At 38.8% G+C, this 21,803-nt stretch overlaps 1 protein-coding gene across 3 annotated transcripts in view; it reads right to left on the bottom strand.

Moving 5' to 3' along the window:
- LOC134404725 (uncharacterized) overlaps nucleotides 1–21,573 on the bottom strand; it is a 59,802-nt gene extending 38,229 nt beyond the window's left edge. For all 3 annotated transcript variants that reach the window (XM_063135587.1, XM_063135588.1, XM_063135589.1), the window contains exons 1-9: nucleotides 21,370–21,573; nucleotides 17,112–17,212; nucleotides 15,981–16,050; nucleotides 14,522–14,652; nucleotides 12,691–12,776; nucleotides 11,343–11,442; nucleotides 9,164–9,207; nucleotides 7,396–7,473; nucleotides 5,730–5,926 (exon numbers count right to left, since the gene is read on the bottom strand). In XM_063135587.1, the coding sequence (XP_062991657.1) occupies nucleotides 5,730–5,926; nucleotides 7,396–7,473; nucleotides 9,164–9,207; nucleotides 11,343–11,442; nucleotides 12,691–12,776; nucleotides 14,522–14,652; nucleotides 15,981–16,050; nucleotides 17,112–17,212; nucleotides 21,370–21,547 (985 nt within the window). In that variant the 5' untranslated portion in view covers nucleotides 21,548–21,573. The remainder of the gene's footprint in view (nucleotides 1–5,729; nucleotides 5,927–7,395; nucleotides 7,474–9,163; nucleotides 9,208–11,342; nucleotides 11,443–12,690; nucleotides 12,777–14,521; nucleotides 14,653–15,980; nucleotides 16,051–17,111; nucleotides 17,213–21,369) is intronic.
- Between the last annotated feature and the right edge of the window lie 230 nt (nucleotides 21,574–21,803).

The raw sequence follows: 21,803 nt of genomic DNA, 5'->3' as shown, positions 1-21,803 counted from the left end.
ACAGACAGCCAAGATCGTTTTTGATATTCAGTACCCAGGACAGCTCTTCTGGGTGACTTTTCTTAGAATTTATGTTGCATTCTCCAATGTTACTGAGTGATAACAATACTATCTCTGGAAACTGTAGGTCCAGGAAGTCTTATCTGGTAGAATGGCTGCCAACAGCCCAGGTGTCTCCATTGTGGTGTCTGGGCAGTTCCCTTGGTACCCATGAAGCCCCCTACCCTTGTCTATTTTTTCATATATATGGCAACCAGCGCAATACCACCAAGTCAAGTGCTGGCCTCTTGGCCGCTATCTTCATTTCCTCAAAATGCCTACAGCTCCAAGGGAACCCAAAGGCACTCCGAGGAGATGAAGATGGCAGCTGGAGGCTGGTGCTTGATTCTACTAAAAGAAGAAAAGGGCTCTAACGCTGCCTAGTAATCTTGGGGTGCAGAGGGAGCAAACGATCGTGGAGTGGTTGGCATGGGTTGCAGAGGGTTACAGGGCAATCAGAGGGTGGGGGAGGTGCAATGGGATATACATGGGAGTGGTTGTTATGCACTTGCCATGGGGCGCAATTCTTGTGGTCATGGTTTTTGTGTCCTTGCCATCGGCTACATGTCTGGGTGATTGTTGTTTTTGTGTGTTTGCCATGCTGTGCGTGTGTATTAGGTATTTAGACTTAATCTTCCTATTTATAGAGGTACAAAGGAGTAGTTTTGTGGCTCAAACCCCATCTCTGCCTTCTTCTAAATTATTTGGATGACTTACATTTAATCAGTTTGCATTTAATCAGCTTGCATTCTGTGAAACGGGTGTTTTGGAACAAGATCAGAACAATATGCTCCAATCATCAGGCACCAGGCAAAAGTCTGCCACATTTGGGAACAGCTGAAGTTTCCAAACTATGTTTCAAGGCAGTCCCTCACAGAGAGCATTGCAATAGTCTAGCCTGAAGTAACTAGAGCATGGATAACTGATGCCAAGTCTGTCTTCTCTAAGAGAGGCTGAAGCAGATGAATCAAACAAAATGATAGGCTTGATTAGTACACAATACTGCATAAAGGACATCAGGCTCCTCAATACACTTAAAAAGCAGGCTATCCCACTGGTTTCATTGCTGCAGAACTCTGGATACATTGCATATGATTATTACATGAAGGAAAAAATGAATATATTACATTTAATTTTTTTCTACATAAATAAATGATCAATGATAGATCATGGTAAGATATGTACAAAAACATGAAAGCTTCTTTGAATATAACATTCCACTTAAAAACCAAAAAGCCTTTAGAATATTTTGAATGGTTTAATTTAATCAATATATTATTATTATTATTAAAAAACAATGTTTTATACTTCTCTGCTTTTATAATTTTAATGCTAATATCAACTTAAAGCTTTTCAGTACAGGACTTGTTGAAAATGTAAACAAACAAAACTTTCTATAGTTTGAAGATAGAATATTAAATATAATGCATCACTACAAGAGCTTTCATTTAAAAATACTTTTAAAACACAAAAATTAGAACATTGGTACCAGCTATTCTAGAAAACCTTCAAATTCACCGCTAAAATAATAAAGTGCATCTCTAAGTTCAACCAACTAGTTTATCTAATCCTGCCATACAAAATATTTAGTAAAGTAAACAATTAAAGTAGATAGGCCTGCAGTTCTTTTTCTGGTGTACGTGTCACAACACTTATATCTAAAGACATTTGAGAAAACTGTCTATTTCCCATCTGTTATTTTTCTAGTAGAATAACTAACTAAAAGTTCATGTGAAAGTTCATTTGGAGTTCAAATGTGTCATACTGGGCCATTTACAAGCTAAAAGTTCATTTGAAGGTTAAAGGATTTTTTATTATTATTTTATAAACACTTGAAAAAACAGCTACTGCTTTATCAGACAATTTGAAGTAAAGCAACTCTTTGCATTTTTAAGTTAGCTTTATGTATTTTTTTTAAAATCCAAAACTTTTAATTTTATTCCATTAAAGATTTTCACCTTGAATTCAACCCAGTTGCTAAAACTGTTGGCAAAACTTTATCATCATAGTTCAGTAATGCTAACTTAACATGCAGGGTTGTTTTAAGGATTACAATGAGATAATGCCTGTGAATGCTTTAAACATTTGTAAGTGCCAATAAAAGTATTTATTGTCATATTATTGCGGAAAACCTGTTGTGTCAACATATGCTATTGGTGTTACACCAGAAGTTGCTAACACTAGTGCTACAGCAATGGTGTAAACTGAACAGTAACATTGGATACTGCCCAAAGACTCCCCATCTCTCCAGAATGACAGGAGCAGATATTGGGGAGAGGCAATGAAATGAGTGTGGAAGTACATACATAAGGCTGTAGCAGAGGGAGATCTGGGGAGTAGAACCATTCAATCAGGTCTGCTGAAAGACCATCTCCATTGGTCTTCTCCCCTTAACTGTCACCTGACAACAGCCGTTCATGAGGCTGTAGCTGAGGGAGAAATGAGAAGCATAACCACTCTATCAGCTCTGCTGAGAGGCCAACTTCATTTGGCTCCTACTCCATGCAAACTGTTTCCATTCCAGCCAGTTATTATAAGAAATTAAACTCTAAGAAATGGTGCCTAAGTCTGTTTTTTACCATCCTCAGTGAAAATTCCCTTCCTCTAAAGCAGCCTTCCTCAACCTGGGGCGCTCCAGATGTGTTGGACTACAACTCCCAGAATGCCCCAGCCAGCTGGCTGGGGCATTCTAGGAGATGCAGTCCAACACATCTGGAGCGCCCCAGGTTGAGGAAGGCTGCTCTAAAGCCTTTCTTACTCCCAAGCAGGAATCGTCTTCTCTCGCACACACTGGGTTTCACTGACACCAGGTACTTTAAGGCTCAGGCTCAACCCTTTACTGACTCCTCTATCCATGAGGACACACAGACTTTATGCTTTATAACCTTGTACTGTTCCTTTTATTGGGCCTGTTTAGACAACACACTAAGTCATGGCTAGGCCGCTAATTTTTTTGTTTAGCGAGCATGTTTAAACCATGGTTATGTAGTCACCATGGTTAGGAACGGTTCACACAACACACTAAGTCATGGTTCACATGATACACTAAGCCATAACGTTTAACACAAAATGCTTAAACATCGTGGTTTAGCACGTCATCTGAACAGGGTCATTATCTCCCTCTTACGTAGCCACAAGCAGGAGGTGTAGGATTTTATAAAAAATAAAGCTTTATTAATTAGATTAATAAGTTGTTGAATAATAAACAAATAATTCTTCAGCAGCTCTATCAATATAGATTCTTTCATCCATAATACTCCAAAATCAGTCTCTCAAACAATCCTTGCACACTTACCACAGACCTTTTCCTCTTTCCCTCAATCCTAAAATCCTAACTCTAAAACCAATCTCCACAAATCCCTCTCTCTCTCTGCCTCCCACAGGCACAACACACACACACACTTTACCCCCTCCTTTTCACTCTCAGACAATCTGCTGACACATGCAAATCTACCGTTCTCACCCTCGGGATACTTACCAAACCATAGATCTATAACCAGAATATACAGATAAAACATAAACTCAGTATGTAGAGACATGTAACATCACAGTGCCTAAGTTCGCTTTTTACCAACTTCCCTCCCCATCTCCTTTTCCTTTGGTGTTATGTCATTTAGATGTAAACCTACAGGCAGGGACTAAGACAGTCTTTTTATTTAGGGTGACCATATGACCGGATTTGCCCGGATTTGCCCGGGGTTTTGACGGCAAATCTGGGAGGGGGAGGGAAAATCCGGATTTTTTTTCAAATAGCAGCTCTAATGGGAATTAACAAAAATGCTTATAACTCCGTCATTTTTAAAGATAAAGACATGAAACTTGGCACAATGGTAGCTCTTAGGAAGGGCTTTAGTCATTCCAAATTTGAAACAGATCCGTTAATCCATTGATTTTTTAGGAATTTTTTTTAAATTGAGGTTTTAAAATTATTATTTTTTTAATTGTCATTTTTAAAGATAAAGAGATGAAACTTTGCACCATGAAAGGATTTAGGTAGATCTTTAGCCACACCAAGTTTGAAACAGATCCGTTCATCCATTGATTTTTTAGGATTTTTTTAAAAATTGAGGTTTTAAAATTATTATTTTTAAAATCGTCATTTTTAAAGATAAAGAGATGAAACTTTGTACCTTGATAGGATTTAGGTAGAGCTTTAGCCACATCAAATTTGAAACAGATCCATTTATCCATTGATTTTTTTAGGAATTTTTTTAAAAAATGAGGTTTTAAAATTATTATTTTTTAAACTGTCATTTTTAAAGATAAAGAGCTGAAAGTTGGCATCATGATAGCTTTTAGGTAGAGCTTTAGCCATACCAAATTTGAAACAGATCTGGGGCCAGTAGCAAACCCTGTTAACAACAACAGCAGCTTGCAATGAGTGAAGATACAGTCAGAAAAGATATTTGAGGGAAGGGGAGAATGTAACACACAGAGTATAGCAAAAGCTTCAAAGTACAGCAAAACCTACAAAAGTAGGAGTGAGTGAAGTTAATTTCAGATACATTGAATCTCTCAATTGTTCTTTGTTTCAGTGATTTTAACATTAAGATGTTATGTAGAACAGATTTGTCTTAAATGTGTGCTGTAAAATCAGACAAGTGACCAAGGCTATGTTCGAGTGGGCACGCTCCCTTGGTACTGGACATGCCCCCTTGGGGCGACCATGTTGTCCTCCTTTTTGGTTTCCAAAATATGGTCACCCTATTTTATTGATTGTATACAATCTGCTCTGGTAGCCTTGTCTGCTGAAGAGAGGAGTAAAAAAAGTTTTACATACATTCATACGGGAGACAGTAAAAGGAAGATTGGTTGCCTATGGTATAAGCTGTTTTCTTGTCTTCACTCTACAAATGACACATCTATCCTGCCTCCAAAGCAAACACAAAATTCCTCATCATTTTTGTTCCCCTCCCCACAACCCATCCATGAGTTGTTTGTTTAAAGTACCACTTTTGCAATTATTTACTTAAACCATCAAATAGTGCTTCAGTTGTATAATGGTCCTTCAGTTTGCTTTATTCACCATGGTTAAAGCCATGGTTTAAAGGTTCTTCTGAACACAGCCCGACGTTATGGCTTAACCACCATGATTAAAGCCATGGTTTAAGGTGTCTTCTGAATGGGGCCATTCTGTTTTAAACTTTTAAAGGTTTTTATATTATGTTTTATGATTTTGTTAAATTTATGGATTTAGGTTTAGTGAATCACCCAGAGTGCTTCAGCTACTGGATGTTATATAAATGTAATAAATAAATATGCCTGATTTAAATGAACAAATAAATAAACATTCCAAATTTAAAACAAACAATCATGACTGTCATAACTTAAAACAAAATAAATAGAAAAAAGTCCCATAACATAGCTGGCTGGGGCATGCTGGGAATTGTAGGTCTTTTTTCTGTCTAGACATATATAGTATTGTACCCTAAAAAGTTTAAGTTGAGTTAATTTATGTCAGTTGAGTTGAGTCTGCTTCAAACCAGAAGAACTTATTCCCCCGGACCTCAATCTTCAACAGAAGATAGTACGTGGGACCGAGTGCACTCTCCAAAGAGTGGCTCCTATTTTTATGTACACACACCCTTAAAACATATTTGACAGATCAAACAACAATACAGCTGTGTCGAAAACACTACTTCCATTTCCTTAGAATAAGAACAAATCATTCACCATCAAACAACACTAACCTGGAATTTCTGTAAGGGAAACCTGAGAGAAATCACATGTCACATCTGGTAACAGATATTCCTTGGGGTTGCCAATTTCGTATACCAACTGCTCTGCCACTGTGCCAAATGACAACAGGCCCCCTGTGTTGGGTGGTTTGGATACAATAAAACTTCCATCAGAAGAACATTCTACTATGGGAAACCCGATGTTATGCCTAAAAGGTTGAAAATATTGAATACTTTAATTATTTACATAATATGTTGTACATATGCATATAAAAACAAATAAACAATGCCTTATAATGCTTACAGGAGGACAAAAATATGTCAGCAACCATTAAAAATGTACGAATAGTTTTAAAATTATAGAAGAAACTTGAGGGGGGGAAAAGTTTGGGAAGAACTTAACAAGAATCAAATGACCAGCTAAACTACTTCAAATAAGGAAAAATACAGGAATACAAAAAGTTATCACCCTAAAATTAAAGTTTGGAAGGGGACTCATAAACAGAATGAAGATACACTACAGAAAGCTGAATGGGGAATGATAGACTGGCGAGCAGTTAAACTACCTCACACACTTGCAACAGTCGGAGAAGTGAAAGAAAAGTGACTGTCTTTATGCTGTGCAATAAAAAAAAATCTAAAAATGACGTATGAATTAATATTAATTTCCCTTGATTAATACTGAATAAGATAAATGTTGTAATACCTTGCTGTTTTCTGCTTAGAGGGTACAGGGAAATGAACCAGAATAGGTGTTTCTTTGTTCCTTCTAACAAAAACAAATGGTGCTAGACTACCATAAAGATAAGGAAGTGGCAGCTCTTTCCTTGCCTAAAACACAGGGCAAAGAGAAGGACAGAGAGAGGATCTTGAGGCATATTTTTTAACAGCCCAGAGAGTTTCGGCTATTGGGTGGTATAAAAATGTAATAAATAAATAAATTAAAAAATATTGCCTGCTTCATGGACGGACAATGATTAAAACTGCAATTCTTCTTTGTGCATGACGTCTCATCATTAAAAGATGAAGTAGAGCAGAGATAAATAATGGCTGCATCCTATGCCTTACTGCAGCAGACTAACACATAATGACATATGTGTTATTATTTCACAGACAAATGCTCACAAGATATTAATTCTCAGGGCGATCAAATAGAATATCCACTACTGAATGGTCAAGGCTCCATTATTTTATTTTATTTTTACCAAGACATGTTTCCCTGGAGAGGACATCATTGAACAGACTTTCAATTACCTTGGCCATGCCACTGTTGGATAGTACCACTGCATATATACTTTTTAGACACACTCAATGGTTCTAAGTTCCTGAATAGATGCATAAATCTTGTCCCACAAAGAAGTCCTCAGTTCCAACATATCTTCCACTACAAAGAGCCTGTATTCTAGGTCTGTAGCTTGAGAACAGCAATCTAGGGCATGTTGGAGCTAACTAGGTTATTGTGAAACAAAGAATTTACAGCACAACTAAAATGGCTGAATTCAAACTAAAATTACATTTGAAGGATTAAACCTGGCTTGGCCTCCAAAATGTAACTTGACAGAAAAAGAGCAAAGAAAAGTACCATATTCTAAAAGGACACCCATATAATTACACTGTTTAATTAAATAATTTAATATATATTAAAGAAATGATTCCAGTCAAAACCGAATCAACGTACCAGTCTGGTACAATATGCCAGTCAGTGAATATTCCACCTGTACATTGAGCACCGCATTCAATCAGATGACCTGCAAGACTGAAAACCAAGAGTAACATCCATTGTAATATGCATTTTAGCAGCATTTTCATTTAATGCGAGACACTCCAATTTATAATAATCCATTTCCATTTAATTTTTTTACACAAAAAAAATCTGAAGTAAAAATATGTAGTTTTGCCTGAGCAGTTCATAAAATACATGTAATATGCATCTGTAATGGGCCCTTTTATTTTACAGGATCCCATTTTGTAAGAGAGGGGAAAATATATTCTATTACTAAATAAGATTCCAAAGCCTAAAGGATCCATTGGCAATTTCTATAATCTTTAATGTATTTATTGGCCTTTTCAACCAATTGAATGGGCAGTGAATGCATTACTATCTAATCTAACCTCCTGTTTAAGCAGATCATGGAATATCCTCATCTAATTTATACTTCTAGGCTGTTAACTTCAGAGGCTTCAATCATAACCACAAACCATTTCCCCCAATAAGTCCTTGTAGTGAATCTTGCTGATACAAGTGTTCACACAGATCTGAAGAGATAGCTGGGCCTTACTGCTAGGAGGTCTGATTGCATCATTTGCCTTTTGGGATGGACAGGGGTCCTAAAAGCCTCTCTTTCTCTTTCTCTCCCAACAGGGAATGACTGGGAGAGGAAGGCTGAAATCAGACTAGCCAGCATCCATAGCTAAAATAGAAATTAAGTGCTGATGAACCTGACAAATGTGACAATGGTTATATTCAGATGACAAAATCCTAATTTAATAAGATATTCAGAAGCTTCATGCATGCAGACATAGCCTTTTTGCTTCTACTTTACTTCTGCTTTTGCACAAGCAGTGAAACAAACCAGGAAGTAGCATAGGTTCCCATTATGTCCAAACCATCAACCTGGTTTGCATGACATGATAACCCACTGTGGCATAATTTAGCTGTGGGGGCTGTTTGTTGTGCCAGGTGCCCACAGGTGTCATTTTTGCATGGCACCTGCAGGCACCCCTGGTTTCCATGCCATGCAACTGCGGTGTTGTGGTTTGTTGGAAGGTGTAGATAACCCTCAAATAACCCTGAAACAAGCTATGGATTATTTGAGAACTATCTACTCCATCAAATAACTCATACACAAGATTGGCATGACACACAAGCTACGAGCACCCTGCCACTTGTATATTAAAATGGTAGCTGATACTGCCGTAAGTCTTGCAGGTAAATTAACACATCGTGGCTAAGTGTTACGTGTGAACAGGGCTATCACTTCAAGCTGGTTTCCAAATCCTGACTTGTTTGGAAACTACTAATCATAATTTCCAGTTTACAATTTATTAAACCAACATTTAATCATCTGAACCAGGCCAATCCATTCAGTACTCCATGTAGAGTTCCCACTGCAGTGTGGGAACCACATATATAACAGATTCAGCACCAAAAAGTATGCACACAGCGCACTTTTATGTACATCATTTCCATTAAAGCAAGAGATGTATGTGATTGTGTGCACGCATCAACCTCAGTGGATGAGGATTGCTACATGCTTCCCAAAACATACTACGTCTATATTGGAATCCAGTTTATCTTCTAAGGTCACTATATTTATTATTAACTTTGTAAGCAAACATTAAATGTGCACCTTTCAAATTAAGGTTCCCATTAATGTCCTGTATTCAGCTCATGATGATATCATTACATTTTAACTCAACCTCTATTAAACAGTCATATCACTTACCTTCCAGATGCTAAGAGGTCGAACTCGTTTCTGTTCCAGCCAAACTATAAAAATAAAATGTTTAAAGTGTTAAGTGAAACACAAAGTATTGACTATTAAAATACAGAAAGCACAATCATGAATAGAGAGCCTGCAGCAATCCAAATACTCAGTTGAGTCCAATTTACCTCCCTCCCCCACAATTCATGCACATGCATTTCTTTGTACCCAGAAGCTGTGTCTGCAGCAAATTAAACCATGACCTGAAAACTAGTTATATATATAAAACTTGTATGCTGCTTAATATAAAATCTCTAAAAGCGCTTTACATACACAAATACTAAAAGCCATACACACACACACACACACACGTAGTTAAAACAAACAGCGATAACTTACAATAGGCAATAATGAAGGAAATCTCACATGCATGTGACATTTTGCAGATATAGGGTTGTATCTAAAGGCATTGTTCTGCCAATGGAAGAGAACCCCTAGTGAAATGGATTACCCCACCCCACCCCGCTACCCTACCCCCAAACTGCTCCGGAGGTTTGGGAAAGTCCCACTGGGCGACCAGACTTCCGCTGACGTGAGTTGGATACGACCTATAAACAGGGGCCTTCAAATGTCTTGGAAACATGGCAGAAGACACGTGATTCTCAAAACTGATCTCTTCATATTGAGCTAGTGTACCACAATGATCCTCTAATTACATAATTAATAGGAACATTTCAGAATTTCTGAAAGGTATGGCTTCCAAAGCAAAGGACCTAACTTGCCAGCACATTTCATGTAACAAATGAAGCATGCTGTGCATCTACTTCATTACATTTTAACCTAACAAAACATTTAAATAAAAATAATTTATTTATTATTATTATTTATTACATTTATGTACCACCCCATAGCCGAAGCTCTCTGGGCCAGCAAATGAAATAACACATTTTTTTAAAAAAACAAATTGATCTTTTGTGCCACCTTGTGGTGAGCTAAATAATTTGCATGTTGTAAATAGAGTCAAAGGACTTGTTCATAATCACTCAGAGCCCACCATGGCTTATTTAAGCCACAGTATGGTGCAGGTCATGCTGGTAGCTTTGCGAATAGTTGCGATGTTGGGCAGGCGTCACAGGTTATAATGGCATGTAAACATGCAGGATGGGTTGTCATCATGGTTTACAAACCACCCACAACCAAGCAACAGCCCATGGAGTGCTCTGACAATCATATGAACTGGCCCAAAGTGGTTAAATAATTATATATTTATTTAAAAAAAGCAGCAAATATTTTAAAATGTACAATGTCAAAATATCCATTCATAAGAACTAGCTTGCCTTGATAAAACTGGAATATGTTTGTCTCATGGTTCTTGCAGAACAACAAACATAACAGAATATCCAACTGAACGGTAGTATCCAATATTAGTCCTACATAGACTAGACCCATTGAAATGAATAGGATGTAAGTTAGTTGTAACTGACTTAAATCTCGTTCATTTCTATGGATCTACTCTACTTAGGATATTGCCCTAAGTGTTCTGTATATTTCAGATAGAAAGATAAAGATTGCATCCATTTACACACATGCACACGTTAGAAAACACGAAAAATATTGCAAAGGTAAATAATTACTGATCTTTTCTTGATTACACTGCGTAATAACTTCAACATACAACAAAAATTACACAATGCTACTGTAATACACAACTGAAAACTGTATGTAATATTAGTGCAAAATTATTTTGTGTAGCTTTCCAAACGCCAACAACTACTATAAAATATTATAGGAGAATATAGGAGATTTGTCCTCTATTTAATTTCCCCCCCCCCATGTGCAATAAGAATAACAATGCTTAATTTTTATATAGTCAGCAAATTGATGGAGAACAATGTCAAAAATTCAGAGAAAACACAATTCTCTGAGCACTGTTCCCATTTAAAACTTACTAAAATAAATGAAAGCTGCACATGAGCAGTGCCTGGTCTTAGCAACCTTCTTCAATATACCCCTGATGTTTTATCAATCTCAGAATCACGTTTTATACTTCTGAAATAAATAAAACTTAGAATAATGGAAGCACATTTGTATTTTATTTTAAGAATTTATCTTGGGAGGAAAATGCAGGGAACCTGTTAAACATTTATAGAGATGATTAGTATAGGAAGAAACTATTTTAGAATCACAGATTCATACTTACAGAATGAATTAATGGTCCCAATACAAGACTACTGTCAACACATCTTCCAGTCACCACAACATCTGCTCCTAGGTCAAGAGCTCTGCTTATTGGTCTTGCACTGAAGAAACAAAGTATTAATCATTAAAAATCTTGGGTTCATTTATTCACTTTTCAAAATAACTCAACATTTGATCTTAAGGATTCAAAATACAACCCAGCAGGCACAGTTCTTGCACAGTGTTCCCCTCTCTTTAGTTGAGCTGTGAGAAATAATAATAATAATAATAATAATAATAATAATAATAATAATAGAGAACAGATCTTGCTTGGTTACAGTCTGATTCATTTATCAAATGCATAACAATAAACATATGGTTCTTACTGGGGTAGGTGCAGCTGGACCTTTAGGACTTTTCTACATGAAGCTTTTAACCAGTGACTTCACTGAGGCTTCTGCTTCCAGATTCTTTGTGGGATTAAGAACAGGTCCTTTACACAATTTTTTTCTGGGGTTTTTCTTTCTCTGCCTTTCTATATGTTCCATTACAAAACCACTAGGTGGTGCTGTGGTATAGTGGAATTGAGCAAATACGCTAGGGTTTCATGCCATCATTCATAGATATACCAGACATTCCTTGTTAGGAAAAAAAACTGTGCTAAAATGGTTGCAAACAATGAGAGAGGCCCTGGAGGATAACAATGTTGGTGTAAAGCACCCGCAAACTACCATAAATGAGGAATCACAAGTGCACAATAAATGCTCATTAGAAAGGCTCTATAGCATAGCCTAGGCATGTATTCAGCAAGCAAGCAAGTTTAGACATGCCACAATTTCTCAGATTGAGCTCCCTGTCTTTTAAAATAAAATTATAGTAAACTACCTCACCGTATGATAGGTTGTTCTGGGTTAGAAAATATTTCTTCCTACCTTGAGAATTAAGACCATAAACACATCTAAAGTGAGTGTCTCAAAATACTCTAGCATAGTCTTTACCAATACAGACTCCTCGAAACAAAACCAGACATAGGTACTCACTGGTTTTCCCAATAACTAGAGATGATGCCATTTTCCTTCACCTTGACAGCTTTGGCATCACACAAGCTATTGTCCCTTAAGTTTTTGCAGAGAATTCATCACAGGCTCCAGGGCCTTGAACCTTTCACTAGTGACTGCTTTAGTATCATTATAGAAGTTACTTGGCATTAAGAATACATGTATCAAATCAAGAAGCAAGATTATTTAGCTTGATTCCAACAAAATATAAACCCACCCCAACTCTATCCAATTCAGGCAACTAAATGTATACTATGCCAATCCTCTAAAAAGTATCTCCTTTGCACAAAATGCATTTCTTTAAAATCTTACCCCAGATATACATTCATGCTATGAATATTTTCTGGAAACAGATTCCCATTATCTCCTTTTGAGACAGATTCTTTTATGTTGTTTAACTGCAACATACCAAAACATAAACACTTAATATGATATTATTGACATTACAACTGTAACTTTCAAGTATCTTTTTCTGCAGTAATTCTAGACAAAATTGCTCTATTACAAAAGGCAAATTTACAAACAGAATACGAAAATACATTTTCAGAAAAGTGTTCAATATTTAACCAATGAACCAGAGTGATATGATTCTGGGAAACAGAAACAAGCATCAAAGTCAAAAGCTCCCTGCTCCCCCTTCTTTCTCTTGCCTTAATAGGAATGGTTTCCTCAAACTATAGTTTATTGTAATGAGTTTGAGCAATCCATCCAAATCAAGACTGCAAACCATGGTTGAGACACATGAGCATGTGAGAGCTATCCAGTTTCGAAATGTGATGTCTGAATGTAGCCTGGCCTTTAAAACCAGTGAATTGTTGGAAACAAATCCCATTATTTTCACTAGATTGTGTTTGCAAATAAGGGCACAATCCTAGGCATGTTTAGACAGAAAATAGTCCTACAACTCCCAGCATCCCAAGGCAGCATTGCTAGCTGAGGAATGCCAGGACTTTGTAGGACTTTTTTCTGTGTAAACATGCATAGGATCGCACCTTAAGTGATAAAAGATCACATCACTGTCCTATCAATAGTAGCCACCACTATCAAATATTAAACTTATTAAAATATAGCATAGTCATGCAAAATGTGTATTATATCAGCTGTTGAAATTATATAGATCAATTTGAGACAGCAAGTTACTAGGACAGAATTTAGTGTTTATCCCAACAGAGGGAGCTGAAAGACGGTGGGTGGGTGGAGTTTACGACAAAGGAAGGTTTGGTCATCTCCTGCTTTCATGGGGTGAGAGTCACTCTGTCATTCCATATAACTTCAATGAAGTTGACAGAGGAAGAATGAGAGATTTGCCTGAAGGCCTTTCTCCTCCACCTCCCCCGCACCTCACACAAACACACTAAAGCCATTCTCTTTGGTGAGCATTCAGGCTGGAGGGGGTTTGAAGCTCTCACAATAGGAATCTTTTTTTACTTAATTCTACACTGTTTCGGGTCTACTAAGAGATACAGTTCTTTCTTGGGTTCATACCTCATTCAAGCTCACTGTGAATAAAACAACGGTTGCAATCATATGCCCACTTACCTAGGAATACACCTCATTGAACATGATGGGACATCTGAATAAATATCCAGAGGATTGCACTCTCAACCATTATTTATCCATTTTGTTAATGGGTGTACCCTGTTCTATGATCCAGTTTGATGTAACAATGGACCATGCGTTTGTATCTGGTTTAGAAAACAAACCAGGAACACCTGTTATTGGAGGGAAAACACCCCCAAATTTTAACTCAACAACAAACCATGGTTTAAAACTCTGGTTTGATTCCCTCTCAATAACCCATAATTCTGGGCTCAAAGTGGAAGCAGCAAGCAGGCAGGAGGCAGTGTGCTCACTCATACATAGCCCCTGGTCAATGCATCAACTCCTAGTTAGCTGTATCAGCAATAAAAAAACAAAAAGCCTGAGGGTAGTGGCCAATGTTAGTCCTACTTAGTGTAGACCTATTGAAATGAATGAGACTTAAGTTAGTCACGATTAACGTAAGTCCCATTAATGAAAGCCCCAAGAACCTGGCCAGGCTTCTGGCATCTATGATAAACATATCTGTTGTTTTTATTCTCCAAAAAATTACCAAACTTTCCAAACTCTAATCAAACATTAAATAATAATAATACTGAAATACCTCTCCCATCAAATCATCCCCAGTAACAACAGCTATCTTCAAGTCGGCACCAGCCTTCTGTGCCACTTGTTGGAGAGCAGCAGCACATGCAAGCGGATTCATTCCACCAGCATTGCTGACAACACGAATACCTAAGCAAGACAAAAAGTTCAGGACTATGAATAACAGATACACCACTCACATACAAATCGTTTTCCCACTTGACTATTTCGCTCAGATTGTTTTATTTTTAATTAACTCCCTAATCCCTATAGTATTATGTAGCTCCAAAAGGACTGAAACAGATCTTTAAATAGTCACTTGTGGTCAATAACAATTGCCTCAAGGTGAGCACACAGGACAGTTTTTGTAAATTGGAAAAGAATTTGGCTCAGTTCGGATGATTGGTTGAGGTTTCATAAACTAGGACCTTAGCTAGACGGGGCTTTATCCCGGGGCGAACCCCGGGATCGTCCCTGTGCGTTCACATGACGCACAGGGGATCCCAGAATTAGGGAGGGATCATCCCTCCCTTGCCCCAGGACAGAGCCCTCAACTTTGGGCCTGCTTTTTCTGCGGTCTCGGGCTGAGCCCGAGACCATGGAACATGTAGCCCATTGCCGTGGTTTGACCCAGCTCCGCGTGAGGAGCACCGCACCCATCGGGAGTGGGGTGGGGGGAGCAGGGAAATTACATTTTTTTTAAAAAAAACGTACGTTTTGGTGCTCGAGTGCTCGTGCACTCGTGTCGTTTTAAAAATTTAAAAATGGCGGGCGTGACACCTCTCCTCCTGAGGTTGTCGCGCCTCACGTGTAAACGGAGGAGGGATCTCGTGATAATCACATCGCAGGATCTTCCCTCCTCCGTCATGGATTAAAAGGTAGGTCTAGCTAAGGCCTCAGTTTCATAAACTATAGCTTATAAATCCAGGAATAAGCAGGGGGAGGGTGAGCTTTCCCTTCCTCCCATTGCATGCCAGCTTCACCATGAACATCCTGACTTGTATTAAGCCAGAATTTCCCCTTACGTCACAACCCGAGAACTCTGGCTTAATGCAAGTCAACACACTACAAAAGTAAGCCAAGATATGTTATTGGAAGAGCCGGGCACCCCTAGTTCATTCCTGGATCCAGCACCAGCTGAGAATCCCCCCATCAGGAATATTTTGTATTAAATTGTAACTGTTGCTCGTACTGGATTTTGATTACTGTGAGCCTCTTCGACTCAATAGTAGTATAAAAATTAATAAATAAATGTACTTGTTAGGAATAGTGAAATACACTTTTTAAAGATGATAAACAAGACGGCACAAGTAGTTATTATTATTATTATTATTTATTTATATAGCACCATCAATGTACATGGTGCTGTACAGATAACACAGTAAATAGCAAGACCCTGCCGCATAGGCTTACAATCTGTTACTACCACAATTTAAAATTATGAAGCAATCTGAAATATAAAATGCCCTGCATCATACCCTTTCTGTGGATGTCCTTTAAATAAGGAGCCATTGCCGTTAATACAAAATCAGGAGTATATCCCAAGTCCTGAAAGAAATAAAAACATAAATTGCAAACACTTTTAGCAGAACAGACAAATGTTCAAGTTTGTTTTAGATCATTAGAAAAAAACACGCCAGCAATTTAGGTAGCAGCAAAGTTTTCACTTCCTTTCCAAAACAAAATTTCTCAGATTTTTTTTTAAGAAACAACACATGAGAAGCAAGAGATAAATATGTTATTCAACAATTATACTCTATTTCATCCATGGTTAATTAGAAAATAACAAACTGAAATGTCCTTCAAATAATAAAGCTGCAATTGACAAGAACAAGCCACAATACAGTACAGTTAAAGTGCATCTTTGTGCACTAATTTCAGTGGGTTTATCCACATTAAACAAATCATATGAAGTTCAATATTCTATGCTGATGATTATGAAATTGATAATCTAATCCTCAAAATACTGCATCTTCCATTCATTTCAATCACAATTCCAGTGTTGTTTAAGATGAACTGGAAAGGCCACATTTAAATTTATTCCCGAAATCAGAGAACCTTCAATTGCTGCTATTTCCAAACAGAATATGACCCAAAGAATTCTGCTAGCTATTTTTTCTGATCAGTGAAAATCACAACAATTAAGGAGCTGATCCCAACCTAACATTTTTCTAGTCATCAAAGTGCTTTAGAATAATTCTATGAATGAATACAAATGGATCACATTGTGTCAGAATCCAGGCTCATTCAGCCAGGCAAATTTTCCATTCTGACATAACAGTTTCTACATTTTAACCTGCATAAGAAAGATTCCAAAATATTTCAGATGAGGGGAAAAGCGATAGTCTCGAAATATACAGATGGGAGAGCTTTCAATTACTTCTAAATACAAGACAAAAAGCTTACTAGGTCTAATCCCTGCACAGAGCCACAAGAGAAGTACTTCTTAAATTCAGGAAATTAGGATTTCAGATAACTGAAATTCTAACAGATTTTACTGTTCCAGTATTTCAAAAATTCAAAACATAAACAAGTTAGAGGTATGTTACACAAGTCTTCCAGCTCTGACAAATTCGAATTCAATTTCTCAAAAAAGCAAATTTACTTACTGGAGATTTGACTTTGGTAGTACCTAGCAAAGACATTGTAATTTCAGAAAGGTAATCAAAAACCAGGAAATCCAGCTTCCCTCCATAGAGTAGTTGAGGAACTAATACAATGAAATAAACTGTCTTTAATAGAAAAAAAATCACATTGCAATATAAAAATGTATTTCAAAGCAGTTCATAAATATGGACTTTGTAGCATACAAACATGTGTATCAATAACAACATTACTGTATTGAAGACTGGGCCTCATCCTGGGCATGGATTATACAGATATTTAAGCACTGTATTACAGCAGGGGTGGGTAACCTGTAGACCTCCAGATACTGAACTACAACCGTCATCTTTCCTGACCATGTTGGCTGGGGCTGATGGGAGTTGGTGCCAAACAACATCTAGAGGACCACACATTCTTTACCCCCCAAAATGAAATGGAATTATTATAGAAAATATAAATCAAGGCAAATGCACCATACCCAGTGATTTAACTCCCAAAAAACAAAATACCAAGCTCATATTTTCTTAACTGACCTGTAAACCCTGGCCCTTAATTCCATGGGTGATTATACAGGGAAAAATATATTCTGCACATTCTCTTGGGTACTTCTGGACGGAGGGAGTCTTAGTGCTAAAAATCCAAAGGCATTGTGTGACTATTCCAACTTTTTTCCGGGCTTTCTCCGCTGTGGCACCCCGGTTGTGGAACGAGCTCCCCAGAGAGGTCCGCCTGGCGCCTACACTGTACTGCTTTCGTCGCCAGCTGAAGACCTTTTTATTCACTCAGTATTTTAACACTTAATTTTAACTTAAATTTAAATTTTACTGTTTTAACTCTGTATTTTAATCTTATATCAACTTTGCTGTGTGGTTTTATCCTGGTTGCGCTTTTTATACTGTATTTCGTAATTGTGTTTTTAACCTGTTGGGTGTTTTGTTGTGGTTTTAATTTTTGTGAACCGCCCAGAGAGCTTCGGCTATTGGGCGGTATAAAAATGTAATAAATAAATAAATAAATAAAAAAAAAAATTTCCCCGTAATGGATTTTCCATTACGGGGAAAAGGGATGGAAGAAGTGGAGTGGGTTGTGGGTATGAGTCCAAGTCTGAACCCTTTTGTAAATTTCTGGTGAATGAGGCACGGCGATGGTGCAATAAAATCCTCATCTGGAAGCACCCTCAAGATTTCTTTTGCAGCAAACGGCACTGAATTCAGGTTTGGGGTCATTTTTTTTTCTTAAGTGACATTTCACTGCCCATTTATATTGGTAGATCAACTGAAACTAATTTATAGGTCAATCTTATGTGTCTTTGCTCTTAAGTAAATCTGATGGAATTCAGTGGGCTTATTCCCTGATAAAAGTGTCTTAAGGCACAATCCTATGCATGTTTAGACAGAAAAAGGTCCTATAACTCCCAGCATTCCCCAGTCAGTTAGGCTGGCTGACAAGGGCATTGTTTGGTATTTAAAACCGAATGCTTTGAGTCAGACTCTGCTTCAGAAAACATGCAATCAGATGTAAGAGCAGAAAAGTAGGGAGACAGAGGCCTTAGCTAGACCTAAGGTTTATCCTGGGGTAGTCCCTGCCTGCTCCCAGGATCCCCTGTGTGTCATTTAGATGCACAGGGATGACCCCGGGACGATTCCGGGATAAACCTTAGGTCTAGCTAAGGCCAGAGAAAACAATGAACAGTGTAGAAGAAAAGGTAGCAGTGTAGAAGAAAAGGTCTCTTTAGTTTAAAAGGTTGGTGCCTTTAAGCTACAATCCCCTGTTGGTCTGCTAAGGGAGTGAGTCCTAAGGTTCCCTAGTAACTGCAGGGCTACTGAGCTCAGAGAGAAGAAGCAGGCATTGAGGCAGCTCTAAAGATCCAGGGCACATACCAAAGTGTGCTATTCTCTGACAATGCCCATATTGACTGGGGAATGCTGGGGACTTATTTCTGTCTAAATGCATATGATTGTGCCTTGAGGTTGCACTCCTATACCCACTTACCTAGAAATAAGTCCCATCGAACTCAGTGGCTTATTTCTAAGGAGGCATGTATAGGATTGCATTGTTAGATTGCAATCCCATGCACACTGTCCTAGAAGTTAAATCTAATTGAACTTTTTTTTTAATAACAATGCTTAATATCACATTATACATAGCCATAGAGAAAGACAAAGAAAATGCAGTTGCAAAATATTAAAGGAACAACAAATAAGCTTTGTATCTGGCTTTTCCCTACTAAATTCAAATGTCAAAAATGTTTAAAGACTGGCTCAGGATTAACATCTGAATAAGAACTTTGAATCAAAATAATTTACAATAAGCAAAATATGACTGTTAGTTGACTGTCAAACTAAAGAACATGGTATGCAAACTACTTTAACAGTATGCCATTCAAAAGTTGCAGCTCTCCAAATCGTAGTTCCCACATGATTTTATTGGGGTAGATATGAGAGCCAGTAACGTAGTAGTTATTAGAGTGCTGGACTGGGACTCAGCAGACCTTAGCTAGATCTACACTCGAGCTTTTTAGCAGCATTGAACTGCATTAACAACTGTTGGGGCACATTACACATCTGTATACTGCTTTTCTAGCATTTGTTCCTGCTCTTTATTCTGTATTATCTAAAATGCCACAACATTGTGTGCGCTACAAGGTATAAATGCGCAAGAAAGATATAGAGTCACCAGGATGGGATCCTATCGATATGACACAAGGTGTACATCTGGCCCTGGGTTCTATTGACCACTTGGCTAGGCAAGTCAATGACTTGCAGCCTAAACTTCCTCACAGGGCTGTTGTGAGGATAAAATGGATAGGAGGAGGATCATGTACAACTCCTTGTAGGAAAGGCAAGATATAAATGTAATAAACAAGTCTTTGGATTTTCATTTTGGATCCACCCATCCACAATAGCTTCTCTGTAGTTCCATGCAATTGCTAAACATTCTTTTCATGGTTGCTCAGAAGTGTTTAGAATTATGTTTAGAATTGCAGGATTTATTCCCAAGTGTTTAGAACTGCAGCCTCAGAATCATGTTTGCAACATGTATTCACAGGCCAGATTATACACTTGAAGGCTGCAGTCCTATGCATGCTTACTTGTATCACCAATGGAGCTTAATTCCGAGATTTGGTGCTGTAAACAACAAGTTAGCACCATCTGCTGTCTTGTTCTTCCCCGATTTCATCAGCACTTTATTCAAAGAGCAAACTTTGGATGAGTCAAGCCTGTTTTGTTTAGGCAGAAGCTATTTATTTATTTCCTATTTGGGCACCCCCCCCTCCGAAAAAAAACCTGTTTTGCAACTGCTTTCAAACTGTCCTTTTAAACAAGTCCTGCCTTTCTGTGGTACCAAAGTATGTTGCATCTGTGCCTAAAATCATGATGACTGAGTTGCACATTTCCTTTTTTTACTTTAGAATTATGCAAAGCAAGCCTGCTCTTGTAGAAATCTTGGGTGCAGTATTATTACTTGTATCCCATCTCTTCCTCCTCCATTCAGCTCAGAGTGAATGGGGATTACCCACTTTATGCTCACAACAACCTTGTGAGGAAAGTTAAACTGACGCTTCTGACCAAAGCTGACTCAGTGAACTTTATGGCTAAGGAGGGATTTGAACCCTGATCTCCCCTGCCCAAGTCCAACACTTTAATCTCTTCTACACAACAGCTGTTGGAATTTGAGATCAGAGATTGAACAAGCTGTCATTGTGAGAGCAGCAATCTGTGCATAAAGGAGTACAGTCGGGGTAGGAAATCCGTGTGAGGAATTTGGTCCTGAGGAGAGACAGCTTAGGAGAACATATAAATGTACGTCGTAGTTTTAGGGAAACGGAGGCAGCAGGTGAGGGTGAGGCACGTCAGGGGCGTTCAAAGGGTCGGAAAGTGCACTCCTATGGATGTTTACTTAGAAGTGGGGCAGGATCTACACTACTGCTTTAAAACACTTTATAACAGAAGTGACAACTGTTGGGGCCCAGGACACACTCCATATGCAGTTTTCAAAGTGTCATATCCTGCTTGATGTAGATCTGAGTTCAGCAGCACTCTCCCCTACACAAGCGTGCATAGGGCTGCCTTAATAAGGAAAAGCGTAAGCCTCGGGCGGAGGGCGCGTTTCTCTCCCGCCTTTCCGCTAACGCTTCGGCTTGCGGGGGGGTCTCGGCACACAGCCGACAGGAGGAGCTGCCGGCGGAGGGCCAAAGGCCAGCCGGTCCCCTTTGCCGCTCGCTGTGCGGCCGAGCGCGACGCTGCCGCCCCTCGCTAGTACCTGAGGCCGCCGTGTCTCCCCAGAAGCCTGAGGCGCAGCCGATCCGCACAGGGCTCGGCTGAGGGCTGCACGGCTCACTGCTCCAACGGCGGCGGCGGCAGCTGCTGCTGCTTCCCGCCCCCAAGAGCCGCGGGGCAGTAACGGCTGCCCGGAGGCCCAGCAGCGCGGCGCAGCTCATGGTGTCTCCTCGTCAGGCGCGGCCTGGGCGGGCTTCTCCAAGGGAAGTTGCGCCGAGGAGGAAGAGGCGCCGGCAGTAACTGACTGGAAACACTCGCCCGGCCTCTCGCTGGTTGTGGCCAATGTAGCCGCCTCCGCATTGCTAATAGTTCCTCGACTTTTGCGACTGGAAGTTTCGTGTTTTTTTCATGGCGGACTGCAGAAGGCGTTCATCCCTCCCCTGGGGCAGGACTTACGTGCTTTTATCATATGGATCA

This window comes from Elgaria multicarinata, chromosome 10 (genome assembly GCF_023053635.1).
Source record: "Elgaria multicarinata webbii isolate HBS135686 ecotype San Diego chromosome 10, rElgMul1.1.pri, whole genome shotgun sequence".
Lineage (NCBI taxonomy): Eukaryota > Metazoa > Chordata > Lepidosauria > Squamata > Anguidae > Elgaria > Elgaria multicarinata.
This window is presented reverse-complemented; position numbering and strand designations above follow the sequence as displayed.